General features: G+C 40.6%; 1 protein-coding gene across 1 annotated transcript; it reads right to left on the bottom strand.

The window, feature by feature from the left end:
• Nucleotides 1-1027: 1027 nt before the first annotated feature.
• ccdc122 (coiled-coil domain containing 122) lies at nt 1028-17519 on the bottom strand (the record flags this gene model as incomplete). The annotated part of the gene is made up of 8 exons (XM_080422403.1): nt 1028-1100; nt 1703-1776; nt 2266-2394; nt 2962-3360; nt 4246-4361; nt 4465-4471; nt 4579-4665; nt 17493-17519. The coding sequence occupies 8 exons, from the start codon at nt 17517-17519 to the stop codon at nt 1028-1030; spliced, it is 912 nt and encodes a 303-aa protein (XP_080278529.1).
• Between the last annotated feature and the right edge of the window lie 1368 nt (nt 17520-18887).

Below are 18887 nucleotides of genomic sequence, written 5' to 3' on the forward strand. Positions count from 1 at the left end.
ACGTTCGGGTTTAAGTGGTTAAAGTACCATGACAGGTCCAAAACCCACTTAAGACAAGGATCAATTGTCTTTAACTATATTGTCCCATAGGGAAAACACAATTCCCTCTAATGTATCTACATGACTGTAGATGACTGTAGATGCATTAGTGAAGGATTTTATCCTCAAGTAGGCTATCCGATGTCAGCCATGAATGACGGTGGTTAAGGAAGCAAGAAACCGCCGGGCATTGTCGATGACAAGAGACTGCCTCTATCATTTATCTGAGATGACCATTTGCTGGCTTAATTAGTTGAGAAAGTGCGGTGATGAGAAAGCCCGCCCTTTCCGTTAGTTACGGGTGGAGGCGTACAGTCGTGCCCTTGTTAACCGACAGAGGGACTGTCGCCTCGGATCGACTCAACTGAAGCCAGTGGAGCTGAAGCTGGAACAGTATGTACCAAACAGCATCAACACGACTGCAGCTACTGTCACAGGGCACACTTGGGCTTTGTTCTGGACGGGGACGGGCTATTAAGGACACCAGAGGGACGGGCTGGACGCCCAGACTGTCTGGCCTGAAAGCCCTGTCCCACACCAATTACCAAAGATGTCCCGGTGTTGTTTTAAGTGTGACCACTGAGTAAAGTAGGACTCAATCACACCACAGCTAGTTTAATACCACTTTTTTTACATGTTGAATAAAGGTACACTTATAGTAGAAAATACAGTGGTGAACAATATGTTGATGTCTAACTAAAGGCAAATACATTAAGAGAAGTGATCACAGTGGGATGAAGTTCTAAGAACAGTCTGAGATGCTGAACAAATGTGTGCTCATCCTGTCTTTAATCTACATTTAGTTGACAATACTGCCCCCAGCTGCTTGGTTGCAGTAACTGCTGTCAGAACTGGAATAGAACTTGTAATTTCGCAAACAGCAAACCAAAATTGAACCCAAATATGCTAGGGCAAAACCCCTATCCAAACAACACTGATATAAATAAGTCATTGCCGACAGCCAAACAAGTTGATGACCTCCGACGACTTACGATGGCTTCAGCAGACTGTGGAGCTCTGCGATCTGTCTCTCCATGTGGTAGACGTCCTCAGATGTCTGCCTGAGTGAAGGACAGAAAATGGGAAATCAACACCAGTCGCTAGCCAAACATCACCAACCACCAGTCAATGTCTATGGCAGCGGCACATATATTTGTCAACCTTAGAAGTGTCTTTGGTATGTAGCCAACCATCATTTGTAGGACTTATTCTGTTCTATAAGCACTTGCCATAGCACTTGCCCTAGCCTCGACGACCCTGCAGGCTTATGCAAAGCGTGTGTATAGCTTCAATGTACAGATTAATTTGTGATATTATACTGTTTAGACTGATGATAGGTTCTTCGTTTACAGTACCTATGATCCTAGATCACCATGCCTAATATGCATTTGATGTATTACCTTGTGTTTTCCTTGCTTACTACTGTAGATAGCTCTGGATTAAGAGCGTCTGCTAAATGCATCAATTGTAAATTGTATAAAATGTTAATTCAGGATATGGCAGCCATTGTAACCAGCAAATATGATGATATGTACCGGTAAATTATGTTCTTTTTTCTTTTGCTCAAGTAAATATGAAATGGACCATAAACTATATGTGTATATGTACAGCATGTATGCGTATGCATATCAACCAACATACAGTAATGTAACATTAATGATACCTGTCGATGGCCTGGGCTTTGTTCAACTGACAGTGGAGGCGCTTTACAATGGCCTCGTGACGCCTGTTCTGGATCTTACCGAGAGGAAACACAGAAAAAAAAAAAGTTTTAGTTTAAAGGACGAAAAAGTTAGGATGTTATGCATAGCTACTCTTAGCCACTGTGTGGGGGAAAAAATAATCTAAATCAGGAGAATCACAGTACATGCTGGGATGAAAAAATTGTGAAGGTGAACTCATTACAACACATGTCACACCCTGACATACATTCTTCTAATCTGATAGTGAAGTAAAAAATCTTTAATACTATTGGACTGGGCTGCATGTCCAGATTCCTGCCAAGTCTTCACTTCCAGGTAGTTTACTGCATTTAGTGGGTGAAAGACTACATCAGTTAGCTGTCTAGAATGGAAACCAGCAGTACCTTGGATATCCCAGGAGCACAGTACAGAACCAGTGTCACAAAGGATGCTAGTGGTGGTCATTGTTAAGGTTATTTTTTCAAGGATCCACATATTAAGCACTTATAAGTGAAACAAATTAAGCACTCTCGTTTTGCCTTACCTCTATGTCTTTCTTGATCGGGGTCTGAGTCTCAAACTCTTTGAGCAGAAGGTCTTGCATCTCGGCCACAGTCTTCCTCTGGACTGAGATCTCCCTCTTTAGATCATTCACCTTATCCTTAACCTCTTTCTGTCAACAAAGTCCAAACTAAGACATGAATATACACGCAGTCACGCACCCACCCACCCACCCACCCACACACCCACCCACACACCCACCCACACACACCCACACACACCCACACACACACACACACACACACACACACACACACACACACACTCACCCACACCCACACCCACACACACACACACACACTCACTCACTCACTCACACACACACGCACACACACACACACACACACACACACACAGACACACACACACACACACACACACACACACACACACACACACACACACACACACACACACACACACACACACACACACACACACACACACACACGTGCACAGTACAGTATACAGACTGTACACTATTATTGTGTTGACAGTCCTAGTTTAAAATGAATTAGCCTAAATAAATAATGGAACAAATGAAATGACCATCAAACAAAACTAAGAAAGCTCAAGAGTTTGCCACCTAGAAACAGCCTTCAACAAAAGGCAAGATGCATCAAGTGTTAATACATCAACTTTATACATAAAGTGTCAGGCCGTGCGCCCATGCCCACACCTTTGCCTGCCGTGCGGCGCTTCCATTTGTGTCTTGCAAATCTGCTCTCAACTCCTCCTTTCTCCTGGTGAGTGTCTGCACCAGGTCTCTCTTCTCCTCCAGCGCCTTCTGGCCCACCGTCTGGCTCTCTGCGCGCGCGACCGCCGCCCTGTGCCCCTCCATCTTGTTGCGGTAGGTGTTGTACCCGGCCAGCGTGATGCGGGCCGCCTCCTCCTCCTCCTGGTTGCGGAGGAGCAGCTTGGCGTTGCGGTTGTAGAGGTTGGTGGTGTGCTCCCCGAGGGCCTTCAGGCGGCATTGCCGGTCCTCCATCTCTCCCTCCAGGTAGAGAACCTGCCTCATCTTTGACCTGAGCTCCAGCTCCGTCTCCTCGCCTCTCCCCTCCATGTCTGACAGAGTGGCCTGGAAGTGAAACAAGGGAAGGGTGGAAAAAGTACTCAAATGTTTTACTTAAGTGAAAGTATCAATACTGCAATGTAGAAGTACTCTGTTACAAGTAAAAGTCCAGAATTAAAAATGTACGTGAGTAAAAGTACAAAAGCATTGGTATCAAAATGTACTTAAATTACCAAAAGTTAAAGTACCAAAAATATTTGAAAATAGCAGATCTACAAGCCACAACGCGTTGCGATGTGACGCGTTGTGAGCTTGTAGATCGGCTAATTTCGAAAAGCCTAGGTATAAAATAGGGCTAAAGTGGTTAATGTATGTTTTATAATGTAACAATTTATATCTGCAAAGTAGCTAACTAGAAACTAAAGTTTTCAAATCATTGTAGTAAAGTAAAAGTACAATATTTGCCTCTGAGATGTAGTGGAGTAAAAGTAAAAGTATTGAAAATTGGAAATACTCCAGTACGGTAAAAGTGCCTCTAAATTGTACTCAAGTACAGTACTTGAATAAAGGTAAAAATGAAATGACTTGGCCATGATTCAGATAAATAAGTTTATTTCTATCCATCACTCATATTCCTATTACAGCTAACATTGTTACAATGACTACTACTACTACTATTACTACTACAGTACTACCACTTCTAGTAGGCTACTACTACTACAACTGCTAGGCCTACAACCACCAAAGTCTCTTTAATACGATATGCTGCTACTACTGTACTACTAATTATGAAGGTCTGTTTGTTCGACAGCTATGTCACAAACTATGTAAACTATCAAAATTACATGCTATGAATAAAATAAAATAAAAAAGACGGAGGAGATGGTTTAAGTGGATTGTAAACATGCATTGATGTGCAACGTGCATTGATAATAGTGTTGTAAGCTGAACCTGCAGAGAGCCGAGTTCCTGTTGTTTCCCCTGCAGGGCCTCATCCAGGAAACAGCCTTGATTGCTGACATCTCTCAGGGCCTTGGTCAGTGAAGACACTGAGTTGTCACCTGTCTCTGGAAAAACAATGTGAAAACACTGAGTTGTCACCTTGTCTCTGACTGCGATACATGTGACACTGCCTCTGGGATAATAATGTGAAAACACAAGAGTTGTCACCTTGTCTCTGGGATAGTAATGTGAAAACAAGGAGTTGTCACCTTGTCTCTGACTCTGGGATAAACGTGACACTGCCTAGCCTGGGATAATAATGCGAAAACAGAGAGTTGTCACCTGCCTCTCTGATAACAGTGTGAAAACAGACTTGGCACCTTGTCTCTGGGATAACGACGTGAAAACACTGAGTTTATCACCTTGTCTCTGGGATAACAACGTGAAAAGACTGAGTTGTATCACCTATCTCAGGGATGACAATGTGAAAAAGAGTTTAATCATTTAATTATACTTTGAGCCCCACTCCTTTGGGGTATTCGTCACTATATTTGCACAACATAAACAGTGAAATGTGTAGGCCTATTTAACTTAACCCATCCTAAGCAGTGGGCTTGTTTCCCAGGCGGCCTCTTCTCAGGGACAACAATGTGAAAACACTGAGTTTGTCTCTGGGACAGTGGTGGAAGTAGTCAAATTTAGCACACAGTAAAAGTACCAATACCACAATGTAGAAATACTCTGTTACAAATAAAAGTACAAAAGTATTTGCATTAAAATATACTTAAGTACTAAATTGTTTAAGTGTTTAATGTAAGTTTTTTAATAATAATCAAAATCTGCAAAGTATCTAAAGTTTTCAAATAATTGTAGTGGAGTAAAAAATACAATATTTGCCTCTGAGATAGAAGTAAAAGTAGGCTATAATGGAAAATTGGGAGTTCTCCAGTAAAGTAAAAGTACCTCAACATTTTACTGAAGTACAGTGCTTAAGTAAATGTATTTAGTTACTTTACACCACTGGCTAGCTAGCACCGCGAAGACGGCAAGTAGCAAGCTAATTTATCAATTATCGTCAATTATACTGACATTAATAAACCGACATGGTTAAACTGTCACACTCACAGTGTGACAGCTACCAGTGGTGGAAAGTAACTACAACTAAGTAAGTGCATGTACTCAAGTACAGTACTTAAGTACCATTTTGATGTATATATGTTTTTACTTTACTGGAGTATTTCCAGTATTTATACCGTCACACTCACAGTGTGCTACGTACTTACCATTTTCCAAAGGATTGGCGTTTGCCATATTATCCTTTTTCTTTGTTTTCTTTGCTAAACAGCTAGAACGTTCCAAAACAAAAAGAACAATATAATAAGAAGACTAAACCAAACGGTTTTTAACATTAATAACACAGCTTTTCTACTATCTTTAAGAGCTTTTGACCTCTTCGTCATGGTGGTTCATCTGTGCTGTGCGCGCTGCGACCAGGAGAGGGCGCTTGCTACTTCTTCTTTTTTTTTTTTTGGCAAACCCCTCGTCATTCATACTGTTTTGCAGTGGTGGAAAAACTACAATTTTTTTTACTTAAGTGAAAGTATCAATACTGCAATATAAAAATACTCTGTTACGTAGTAAAAGTTCGGAATTACTTAAGTAAAAAAGAATACTTGAGTAAAAGTACAGTACAGTATTGGTATAAAAATGTCCTTAAAGTACCAAAAGTAGAAAGTACTCATTATGCAGAAGGTCCCATTTTTTCAAATATATAAAATGAATACAAATCTTTTGAAAATAGCAGATCTACAAGCGCTTGTAGATCGGCTATTTTCAAATGGCCGAAATGTATAGAATAAGTGAAGTGGCTGAAGAAGTGGGTAATGTATGTTTTGTAATAATAAATCAAAATCTACAAAGTAAATATAGTAACTAAAGTTTTCAAATAATTGTAGTGGAGTAAAAGTATAATATTTGCCTCTGAGATGTAGTGAAAGCCAGTAGTAAAAGTACCTCAAAATTGTACTGAAGTACAGTACTTGAGTACATGTACTTAGTTACTTTCCACCACTGTTCATACTGTTTTGATTATTCTTTAATTAAACTAATTAAAGTGTGACATGTTGTCTATAAATGAAACGTGAACATAATTTATAAAAATGTGCCTACATTTAAAAACGACACATGCCTACAACTCCCAGAGTTCAACATAGACGTTGACGTCACTTCCTGATGTTGTCAAAGCTGATTGACCAATGATTGACACCTGGTTTGACTTGGGCTGGCGCGAGGCTGGGCGCCAGCTACGCATGAGGAATTTAAACAGAAATATATAGACTGTCATTAAACCAAGAGTCAAACACAACTTTGGAGAATGTCTGCTTTGCCTTTGAACTAAGTAGCAACGTTACTTCATAACCATTTATAATGTTATAGCCAGCCAGTATACTGTAATATAGGCTACTACTGCAATATATTGCCTGTAGCAGTAGCTAGCCACTGTAGCAGCTACCAGTGGTGGAAAGTAACTAAGTACATGTACTCAAGTACTATACTTAAGTACAATGATGAGTACAATGAGTACAAGCCGATCTACAAGCTCACAATGCATTGGGATGCAACGCATTGTGAGCTTGTAGATCTGCTATTTTCAAATGATTTTTATACATTTGAAAACTTGAAATGGGACATTCTGCATAATGAGTACTTTTACTTTAAGTATATTTTGATGCCAATAATTTGTACTTTTACCCAAGTACATTTTGAATTCCGGACTTTTACTTGTAACAGAGTATTTCTACATTGCAGTATTGCTACTATTTAAGTAAAACATTTGAGTACTTCCCACCAGCAAAAGTACAACACAAGAAGACAGCTATCCTCAAAGTAAAGCAAAAGGAACCAGTTCCATGTTTGGTGAGTAACAGCAATAACAATGTATTTTTAAATGTGGAATATTTTACACTGTAATACATTTTTGTGAAGAAACAATAACTTAGTTTTCATTACAAGTGCGAATGTTCACTTCTCCCAAATGTATATTACTGACGCTTTTTTAATGATTTATGTGACATCATTCTTACTTGTTGTCTTGTATGATGACTGTAGGCTATGTGAGTAACATTTCTCATATTCAGCAACAATATGCTCTAATGATGATGATATAGGGCAACAGTCAGATAAGGGACAACTTCTGATATTTATATAGCCTACTAGCCCATATCTAGACAACAATATCAGACAGTTAAACAAAACAAAAACAAAAAACATAATTGGATATTACTTTTGGAAAGGTGACTGTACAGATTTCAGAAGGAAATTGCAACAGGAGTGGAGGAAGTTGGTACATACTGTATTGACTGTACTTGATACCATTGCCATATAAATGCACATTGTAAATGTCTAGCATTAAAAAACAGATATATTTTCAATGCTCTAGATGCTTTACTGTGAAATAAATTGCATATTGATGATCTAGATCCTAGTTTGGGTGAGGTTTCCAGGGTGGACTTCAATTGATTCATTGATTAAATGTAGGGTAAGTGATATTTTTGGGTTAAAACAAAAAGTATTTTGTTAAAAGGTTAAAGCACTATATTCTGATAGTAATCATTGCTATAGAGTGTTTTTTTCAGTAACAGGAGTCTCCCCGTCTCTCCAGCTCTTTAATAAACAGAAACTACATTTTCTGGTAGGTGTCAAAATCTCAGCCAATCAGGAGAAAGTACCCATTTTTAAGCTTAATTTTTATAGTGTTCCAGTTTTTCCTGCTCATTCCTTAGTGTCATCACTTCCAATTTCACTTGTTTAATCTATATCCTGATTGAGTTCTCTATCCTGATTGGATAACATTGGAAATGAAACTGAAACTGAAACGAAAATGCATTTTCTGTTTTATAAAGAGCTGGAGAGACATGGAGACTCCTTATATGGACAGGACACTCTATAGTAACGAGCACTATCAGAACATAGACCCATTTCGCAATTATTTGAATAATTGCAAATCACTTACCCTACCTTTAAATACTTTATTTAGAAGTTTGCAGAAAAAAGCACATGAAAGTACAGTTCAAATACAAGGTCAACTAAACAGGATACCCCCCCCCCCCCAAAAGCCTATGGCTTGTTTCAACTGGGGTCCTTTGTACTCAATTCATAGTGACATTAAATGACAGACAGATATACACTTCTACCCTACAACTGTATGATTATTGAATGTTGGGGGTGAGACAGTTTTAGCGGCTCAAACACCAATTTCTAGTATTTATAACATTCATTCTTCACGAGAATGCCAAAGCCAAATGGATATAATAACTTTATTTCTTTCCACATTATTAGAATTTCCAGCATTTAAAGTTATTTGTTGCCCTGTCTTAGTTTAAAATGACAAATTTCAGCATGATCATCACATTTTATGTGGCCTGTTTAGTTTGTGTTCATAGGGTCATGTGCATCTGTCTTGACTGTTGTTTTGTTTGACACATAGGGGTTGTCAAAAGTATCAATACTTTGATACCTTTTCATTACCTTATGTTTGAAATGACACAATTCCATTAATCCATGGTATCAAATGTACTCGAGCTGTAAAAAAGAAAAAATGAAAAAGATCTACAATCACATTTTCAAACCAAGGGTGCACAGATTAAACTAGAAAAGTGAGCTGCTCCTCACTCAATTTAATAGAGAGGGTAAGGCTATACCATCACATCTAATTATCAAAAAAACTATGTGTTGTAAGATTATTTTTTTTGTGTACTTAGGACATTCTTTTTGCTGGGTTATCGAAAGAGTTATTGAGTATCTTTTTTAATACTAGTGTTATATCGATTATCAAAGTTAAACATTCTGGTATGGTGACAATCCTTCTTTGACATAATTGTTTTATGTACATACATGTTATTCCTGCAGCAGTATGGATGGAAATAAAACACTGCTGCCGACTTAGGCTTTGGTCCCAGTTGAGATACAAAATTCTGCTCAATATTTTCCCTGACATAACCACTAGATGGTGGTCTATCCACAGAAACTCAAACATTCTATTAAACTGAATGAAATGGGTTTTACATTACTTACTTTACTTAGTGATGTAGTGGTGTCTGTATTATATCTAATTAATAGTAGTGTGATGAGGCTGTAAGTACCAGTAATGCCCCTGGTTTAAGCAGGAGGCTGTGGCCACTATTGATATGAATCACTGCTACATGTCTTTTGAGATGTTAAAACTACGGAATCTCCCCCAGGGAAATTCATAATGCAGTAATGAAAGAAGTCAATTTGCATTAGGTGTCCACCAGAGGGAGACAGGCGAACATTACATATTATTTACACCCAACTTAAACACTCCCTTTCTCTCTCTGCTTAATTGTCATAATAGCTTTTAAATATAATAAAAAAGCTTGTCTGTATAATCTATTTATTGAGGATTTTGTATTTAGAAACAATCAGTATTGATATTCTTCATTTCTGTGTGTGTCCCATCTAAAAACATGCTGTATTGAGTGGAGGTTCGTGTATGAAGGTTGGGGTGTATTTGTTAGCTGTGACATAAAACCACCTAAAAGCATTCAAATTAAGGCTGAAATTGAAATGCTGTTTACAGGCAGAAGTCACACCATCAAAGAGATTGCAAATACAGTAGAAGGCCTATATTTTAGCTGCATATTGTTATAAAAAAAATCATAGAATAATATACCACGTTGACTTGGAGGTGACGAAAAACAACCTTTGTCTGGTGTGCAAACTACATCTTAGGATGAAGCTTATGTTCAGTGAATGTTGTTCAGTCTTTTTTTCCCAGTTACATAAAAGTTACTTGAAATTAGAAAGCTTCTGAAGGGATACAATGGAGTAGTATAGTGTTTCAAATGTGCATTCCTAATTAAACAAATGTTATTAACTTGATAATCACTGCAGGATCATGAGATCATATACTTTACAATATCCAAAATGCAGACACAAATGATCAGTTGTTCACATCTCACATGTCGGCGCCGTGCAGAAAGTAGAAATCTCTGTGCTGGTCCTGAGTGGTGCTGATGTTGGTGCTATGAAGCACAGACCCCCATTGCATTTGCAGCCCCTTCAGTGGCTTTTACGTTATGTTAAAAGTCACTTCAAAATTGAGAGGGGCCCCTTAACCAGGGAGGGGGGGGGGGGAACACTTTATAAATATGAGGTCAGAAACACAGTATACTGTAATGTACATACACAATTTAACTACCCATCTATGTAATACAGTGTCAATTCACAGATTTAACAGCAGTGTAACATCTATGTTTAGCCAGTCCTTGTAATTAACCACTTGAGTCCTATATCATCCCTATTCTGGGGGAAATGTTGACCGAAAATAGCCGATCTTCAGCTAGAGCTCACATGTGTCACAACGCAACGTAGACTTGTAGATCGGCTATTTTTTTAGGGCGAAGAGATTTGGTGCAGAGAGGGAAAAAAGAGCGGACCAAGGACAGAGGAAACCCATGTTCAGTTTACCAAGAGTGCAAGGGATTTAGTAACCGTACTATTAGCCCCACAGTGCATTTGTGTAGCCCAACTAGACACAGACCTACAGGCTGAACTTATCTATTCACAGCTTCAGCCATACATCATACTTAAACACACCATTTGTCTTTCTCCAGTCATTAAAACATTACCTAACTTACCTGAATAATTGAGTCAGTGGTTGGCCGAACATTATTGCATACTTAATAAGTCATGGACATTAGGGTCATTAATCAATACATTATACAAGCACTATTTTCAGCTAGACTTCTCAAATCAATCAGTGCTTAAACATGCATTAAAGTGCAATGATAACGTTGACAACATATTAAGAGGCAATAAAGTGAATTTTGATGGATCACTTATCTCAAGTAAGTTTCAAGTCCTTGCACGTTGATTTCCATACCATATTGAAATGAACTGAATCCAATGGCTTCCTAGGGAAAACAAAAAACAAAAGAAAGGTTATATTATATTAGATTAATAAATTCATTATACCGCAAGTCATAGTTAATGGACTGAGTCTGATTAACTTTTTTGACTGATCTGACTTGTAATCATCGCGACCAACTTCTGTGTGTTAAAGGTAGTGTAAAAGGAAGTGATATTTTTTTTATTAAAACAAAAAGGTTAATATTCTATATTCTGTAATCATTGCTAGAGTGTTAATAGGCGTCTCTCCAGCTCTTTAATAAGCAAAGACTTGTTCAGGTAGGCAGGTAGGTTGCCAATTTCAGCCAATTAGGAGAGAGTATGCATTTATCAGTGTTCCAGTTCCAACTTTGTCTACTCATTTCTTTGTGTCATCACTTCCAATTTTACTTGTGCACGGATACGTGCGCACACGTTTGTTGTGCACACACAGGAACAGATCTTATTTGTATTTACCACAAGCCATCTGCAGTTTGGAATTCAATTTTGACAGTATTTCTGCTCATTTGAGTAGATGTGAGCATGTTGTCTCAAATGTACTGTTCTGACACCGTGCTAGCAGATGTGTCATCGTCGCCTCTCTCCACTTCGTCTCTCTATTTCATTCTGCTTTCCCTCCCCATCATCCTCTTACCTGCCGACTGTATTTTGTGTGTTACGAGTGCGTGGCGGTGTGTTTACGGATACGTGCGCGCGAGTTTGTTGTGCACACACAGGAACAGAGTGGCTGTGAGCTGAACCAAGATAAACTGTTACAGATGAACACATTTTCCCCACAGCCATTAACTCTCACACTCTCACACACACACACACACACACACACACACACACACACACACACACACACACACACACACACACACCTATCTCCGATCCATAATTGCAGTGTAGCTGCTGTTATAGAGAGCTAGCTACTAGTTAAGGACAGTTCACTCTCGTCTCATCTGCATGTCTGTTTGAATTATGCATGGGATTTGTAAATGAAAGACAATTCTTTTTTAATTATACCCCCTCGTCTTGGCGTTAATTCTAACTTAACGGCTATTCCAAAGCTGTGTCCCTCCGGCCTTTCAGCGCCGGCCTAACTTCAGCCAGTTTCTTCAAACAGCTGTGGGTTTTAAAAAAAAACGTTTTTTCCTTTTTTTGAGTGAGTGTTGGCGTTCAGATGAAGCCATTCTCCAGCTTGATAACATATATTTAGGCCGTAATTTATCCCCGTACTCACGAGGCAGCAAAAATTCATCAGCAAAAGTGGCGTAAAAAGTGAAATATGAAAACATTTTTAAAACCAGGACTCACTTTGCATAGTTTGCAATTACATATGTTTCTTTTATTTTTTAATTGTTATTTTTTGCATGCACATAATTGCTAATTAGCAGAACTCTTCACACAAATCTCATATTCCCTGTTTGCTAAATATGTGTGCCGGTGGCTTTCTCTTAAACACACAGGAAATGAATCATTGCGTTATTTGGGGTGTGAATTGAAGGTCTGTTTGTAGACCCAGTGGGTGTTTGTTTTCCTTCCCATTCCTCTCCCGCTCTCTCTCTCTCTCTCTCTGGACTTGACCCATAATCAGAGCATAAATGTTCATGTTTTGTCAGATAGAGAACAAAGGCGCGAGGGCGAGGCCATTGTGCTCGTTCGCATTCGCATGCATGCTCTATGTGTGTCTCTGCATGGTATGTCCCCATGTGGAACAGTTGGACACTCGGGGGACGCATGAACGTGAGGTCTGCAGGGAATAAGGGTTAAGGAAAAAGGGTTGCGTGTGTGTGTGTTGTGTGTGTGCGTGTCCGTCTCAGCAGCTGTGACCTAGAATAAGACATGTTTTTATCCCACAGTGACATTCATCTACCTACACACACACACACACACACACACACACACACACACACACACACACACACACACACACACACACACACACACACACACACACACACACACACACACACACACACACACACACACACACACACACTTGAACCGCTTGCCTCCTGTTTATAATGACTAGATGTATATCTGCCTCAGACTCCTGTATAAGGGTCCATGCCACTGGGAGCTCGACATCTTGTCCTTGCCTCCCATCTGCATCACGTCCTCTGCACAAGGACAAGGAGGTCTACAGGCTAAACACACACACACACACACACACACACACACACACACACACACACACACACACACACACACACACACACACACACACACACACACACACACACACACACACACACACACACAGAGAGGCAAGTTTACACGTTTGCATGTACACAGAGGCTGACTCCAAGTGTTTTGTCAGTGGTCTAGATCACTGTTTCTCAACCAAGTGAATTCAGGCTACACACACACACACACACACACGTGCAGTTAGTGCACGTGCGAGGAGAGAAGCGTGAAGACAGGAACAAGGTGAATGACAGGCAGAGAAAAGGAACGATTGTGGGGTGGGGTTGAGAGAAGGACATAGAAGACTGACGTCAGCTTTTGCCATTATGTTCATTCAACAAACCATTTTTTTCACTTTGTTTGTTATGTTGTGATGACGTACAGACCCGCAATCAGTGGGCATTCAATGGACATTCAGTGGCACGTTCTCTTTTCAATACAGTCTGACACACATGGATAACCAGCATGACTACAGTATTGAGCAGCGATATTCAACCTGAGGGACGGGGCCCACGCGGGAGGATTTTGCGAGTGGGTCACAATTTTTTTTTTAAACTAAGATTTTATTGAAATTAAAGGAGTAGTTCAACCCCCAAAAAACATGCCATGAAGCCTTGAATTGATGACCGACTGAGTCTATCCAGTAGGAGAGTCAAAGAGTGTCCTACTGAGCAGCCACCCATTGAATTATTGGCTTTGGAATGCAACAAAAACAAAAAAATCTCCATGAATGAAATTAAGATCTTTTTTTGTGAACTACTCCTTTAATGTAAAAGAAAACAAATCATAGTATCGTTTTCTTTAAAATCTTGAAAAATGAGTTGTCATTGTGATACTGATAAATAGGAGATAACAGATATACTCGTATAAAAGCACTGCCTGATCAATCAATTTGCTTCTGATACGGCATCACCATTCGTAGAATATCTCGTGGAGCTCAGTGCGCAGATCATGAGATCGAGTGAGCTATCTGTGTCAGCTTCTTGAACTGTGAGCTGTTGGCTGCAAGCAATATCAAAGCCATTTCATTGTGCTTTTTTATACCTATATCTTCGTACGTAAGAGAGAATGATTGAAGCACTAAAGCATTGCACTTTTTGTACTGTATGAAAGTAAGCCTACTTTCTGCTTTGAATTGTGTATTTAAATCAAATCTTTTATTTGCTTTTTGACTCTGTTTTACACTGCCAGGGTTGCAGCTGAAAGAATGTTGTTATACATTATACAAGAATACTAAGCAACTTATTAATTTAACGAATACATAATAGTCACAAGTAATGATAGTCAGATCTACTCATGATGGGGCAGTGATATTATACAGTATGCCTAATGATTGACGCATTCACATAGTTGGCGATTTCTTGCCAGCTGTCCTCCTTGCATTTGGCAGCTGCAACTATGTTGCTTTTAGCCTGGATTATGTGTTTGAATTGTTCGTATTTGTCTAATGTTATACTTTGTGCTTCGTTAGTGAAATATGCTGCTCTGCTGCCAGTAGATTTGCCCGTGTTTGTGATTGGTCATAGGCTGCAAACACTGGCTATTTTATGTGATCATCCTGGGTTTACTTACTGAGTTGATAACCATCATCGTGTGACCGCTAGGGCTAATGAAGCCAGATAATGAAAATGTATCCTGAGTATGTGGAACTTGCTTTGTAATACAGGCCTCTTGTGAGTTAGTTTATTCACTTACAGGAGGGGAGGGGGGGGGGCTTCCTCAAGCCAGTTAGTTGGGCTTTCACAAGAATTACATTTACTGGCTTCCATAAACACTGGCATAGTGTTTCTGTATGTCCATGTTTTTTCTCTCACAAATGAGCACTGAAGATATTGCCTTGTTTCCACTGCGGTCTGTCCTCCACTGAGTCTCTTGTCATCCTCCCACAGTGAAGTACACCCTTAATTGGATTTGTCAGAAAGGATTTAAAATGTCTGAAGTTTCTCGCTCTTTCCGTCCGTCTGCCCAACTCCTCTCCTCCCCCCTCATCTTCCCCTCCACCTGTCCTCTTCTCTCCTCTCCAACTCACTCTCTGCCCCCCATACCCCCCCCCCCCCCCTCTCTCTCTCGCTCTCCATTCCCTCTCTCCACTCTGTAGAGGGTCCAAGTGACATTTGGCTGTCCCCTGCCTCGAGGGGGTCCAGGAGATGCAGACGTTTTTGGCAGGCATGCACAGGGACGCCTAGGGGTCCTGACGGGGGCTCCTGGACCAGGAAGAGAAAAAAAGCACACATCGTAAAATGCACCCACCGTCAGGAACGCACGCGAATGTAAGCACGCACATACACACGCACGCACACACACACACACACACACACACCACACACACACACACGCCGCACTCTCGAGCACAGCACATGAATGAACACATGCAAATGTGGAGAAAATGTCTTTGCACACCAACCCAAATAGGCTCCGGAACACACATGCACACAAAGGCTGAAGAAAGAGAAAAGTTGTGTCTGTGTGAGGGAAATTGCCCCCATGAGGATGTTGTAAAACTTGAATTTAGTGTTCTGTTACTTATTTTTGGCTGACTTTATAAGGAAATTCCTCATACGTGATAATGAAAGTTAAAGTGATGAGCTCATTTTCACTCATGAATCCGACGTGACACTCAACCGAGTGTGATTGAGTTTAGTGTAGCAGTTTAGTGTATAGCAGTGTTTACTGTTCGTGTCTTATTGCTCGTACACACTGTACAACTTTCAAAATTGACAGGTAGCCTTAAAATCGCTGTGCAGTTCACACTACACTACACAACTATCGTTCTTCAAATCGGCTGTCCTAAATCGTTATAGTCACAAGTGTGTCCTAACACACTACAAGATTTCACCAGGACGATTATACAGACACAATATATAGACGTGCTATATACCTTTTATTGTTTTTATTCCACTGCATGAGTTTTTCCCCCATTACAAGCTGGGATTGTGCAGAGAACGTGAGTGGAAATGGTTAAACAAAAACATGATTGATAAACGCTTCACTGTTTCATTGAAGCGCTGAAAATGTGAGGCCAACTCGACGTTTTTGTAGCTTTTGTAGCAGGTGTTAAAAGCAAAAAGCGATGAGCATCAGTTTGTATTCATGTCGCTGGCTTCCATTGAAAATGGCTTGTAGCCTGTCGCTGTGTAGCTGCTAGTGTGAACACAGAATTAGTCGTGTGACGGTGTCGCACGCCTGAAATAGCCAATGTACTGTATATTCTATAAGCTTGCAGTTGCAACACATCACCTCCGTGGTGCGTTGATGAGCTTATACATCAGCTATTAACGGCACGCGACACCGTTGCACGATGGATCATATCTGTGTTCATTTGTCAGTGAAAGATGCAGTCGGCCCATGTCACTCATGCATTTGTCTGCACATAGTGTTGGCCAAAGACAAAATCCTCTATGGCAGTGGTTTCCAAACTTTTTCATATCAAGGTCCATTATTTATTCGGCATTTGAGCCATGGATTCATCACCATTTGATGAGATTTAGCCTCTCAGACCCAAGAATATTTTGTTAAGTAATGCAGATGTTAATGAGAATAATTTAACTCTTGAGAGCGTAAAATGAAATCCATTTGGTGTCATTTTACACTCTCAAGAGTTAAAGATCTATAAGGCTCCATTTGGTTACCAACTCTCCATCATTTAGCTGGGGACCACCTGGAACCTCCTCAAGGACCACTGGTGGTCCCCGGACCACTGGTTGAGAACCACTGCTCTATGGAAAAGTCTTGAAACTGGGAATTCGACAGGGAAGCGATTGCAGTGCAGGAGTGTCTGTGCATTATCGCAACATCCTGGGTTTGAATCCAGCTCGGGACTTATATGTCATCTCCTATTCCTCAGCAGTATTCCTAATAGTATTAGCAATAGTAAAAACATGCCACATCACTCTTTCCTTCTCCAACCATTCATCTAGCCCCCCCCCCCCCCCCCATCTCTTTCTCTCTCTCTGTCTCTGGTGTGTTTGAGGGATAATGCACTGATAATTTGAGGGGTGGAGTGAGGGGGGGTGTAGGGCCTGGAGAGTGAAAGAGTGAAAGATGGAGGGAGGGCGAGAGGTTGAGGGAGAGGGGGGAAAGATGAAGGGCTAATTGCAGGGCGCCGGAGAGCGTCTGCACGGCGCTGCCCGCTGTTTTGGCACGGCCACAATTACCTGAGAGCCGCAGCTGTTGGACGGCATCGTCGTAGAAACGGACGGAGAGACGCACGGGGAAAGAGGAATGTGAAAAAGAGAGGAAAGAGTGCCCAGGAAAGATGGGGAGAGTGAGAGAGGACAGAAAGGGATTGAAAGGATGAAAGAGGAGAGACTTTGGTAATATCTCAGTGAAACGTGGTCTCTTCTCCAGCTGCCAACCATTCCTCCCAAGATGACTGAAAACACATTCATTCATTCATTCATTCATTCATTCATTCATTCATTCATCTATCCATCTATCCATCTATCCATCCTTCCATCCATCCACCCACCCATCTATCCACCCATCTCCATTTTGCATCTTGAGTGTGGGTGATAGTGTGTGCGTACGAGCCTGAATAAAGCAGCGTAATAACAGTGACACGGATCTGTCCCTCTTGGTACACTTAATGGAGGGTGTGTGTATCTGTCTGAAGTTTGTCTGTGCGAGAGAGAGTGGATTTTGCATGTAAAATCTCTGTGCCTCTATGTAAACATACTTAGCATACATGTGTGTCTCTGTGTGTGTTTTTTAGACTAAAATGAATGTGTGTTTATTTATGCATGCACATTTGTCTGTGTCCTTATGTGTAATTGCATCTTTGTGTGTGTGTGTGTGTGTGTGTGTGTGTGTGTGTGTGTGTGTGTGTGTGTGTGTGTGTGTGTGTGTGTGTGTGTGTGTGTGTGTGTGTGTGTGTGTGTGTGTGTGTGTGTGTGTGCGCGCGCGCGTCTGTGTGTGTGAAACCAAATGGCTGAACCAGTCAGGGGTGAATTGTTATGGATGTTGTTCCGCTGAAATTACTGTTATTTGTTTCCTTTAAAACAAGCTAATTGCAGCAGTGCGGATTGCTGGGATTGCTTCCCGTGTGTGTGTGTGTGTGTGTGTGTGTGTGAGTGTGAGAGAGCGTTGTGTACATGTCTATTTGTTTGTTTACTTCTTTCTGTTTATTTTGTGTCGTATTGCAGAGCCCACATTTCTTTTGCCACAGACCAATTTTCAGTGTGGCTTCACAATTCACTCTGCTGCAGCTGTAGTGGAACCATTAGTGTTTTTAATGTGTTTTGTGTGATCTGGTCTTAAAGAGCACACGCCCACGCAGGCCAGAATGATCAGCCCAAAGTGTCTTAATGGAAAGGACAACTGCACATTTACTTAAGAGTGTTGCCGTTATATTGTTGCTATACGCTATTTGCACTCAAAGGACAATTAAGTCCAATTTGAATGCTGTTCAAACTAACTGTTGTTTTAAATAACTGCTGTATTAACACATCGAGTGCCATAAACGGTCCGGACCGTTTTTGAGGATCCAAACGAGAAGTGCCGAAAACGGTCCGGACCGTTTTTGACCCAATTCTATTTTTATACGAGTGGCC

The sequence above is a fragment of the Gymnoscopelus braueri genome (genome assembly GCF_963280865.1).
Source record: "Gymnoscopelus braueri genome assembly, chromosome: 24".
Lineage (NCBI taxonomy): Eukaryota > Metazoa > Chordata > Actinopteri > Myctophiformes > Myctophidae > Gymnoscopelus > Gymnoscopelus braueri.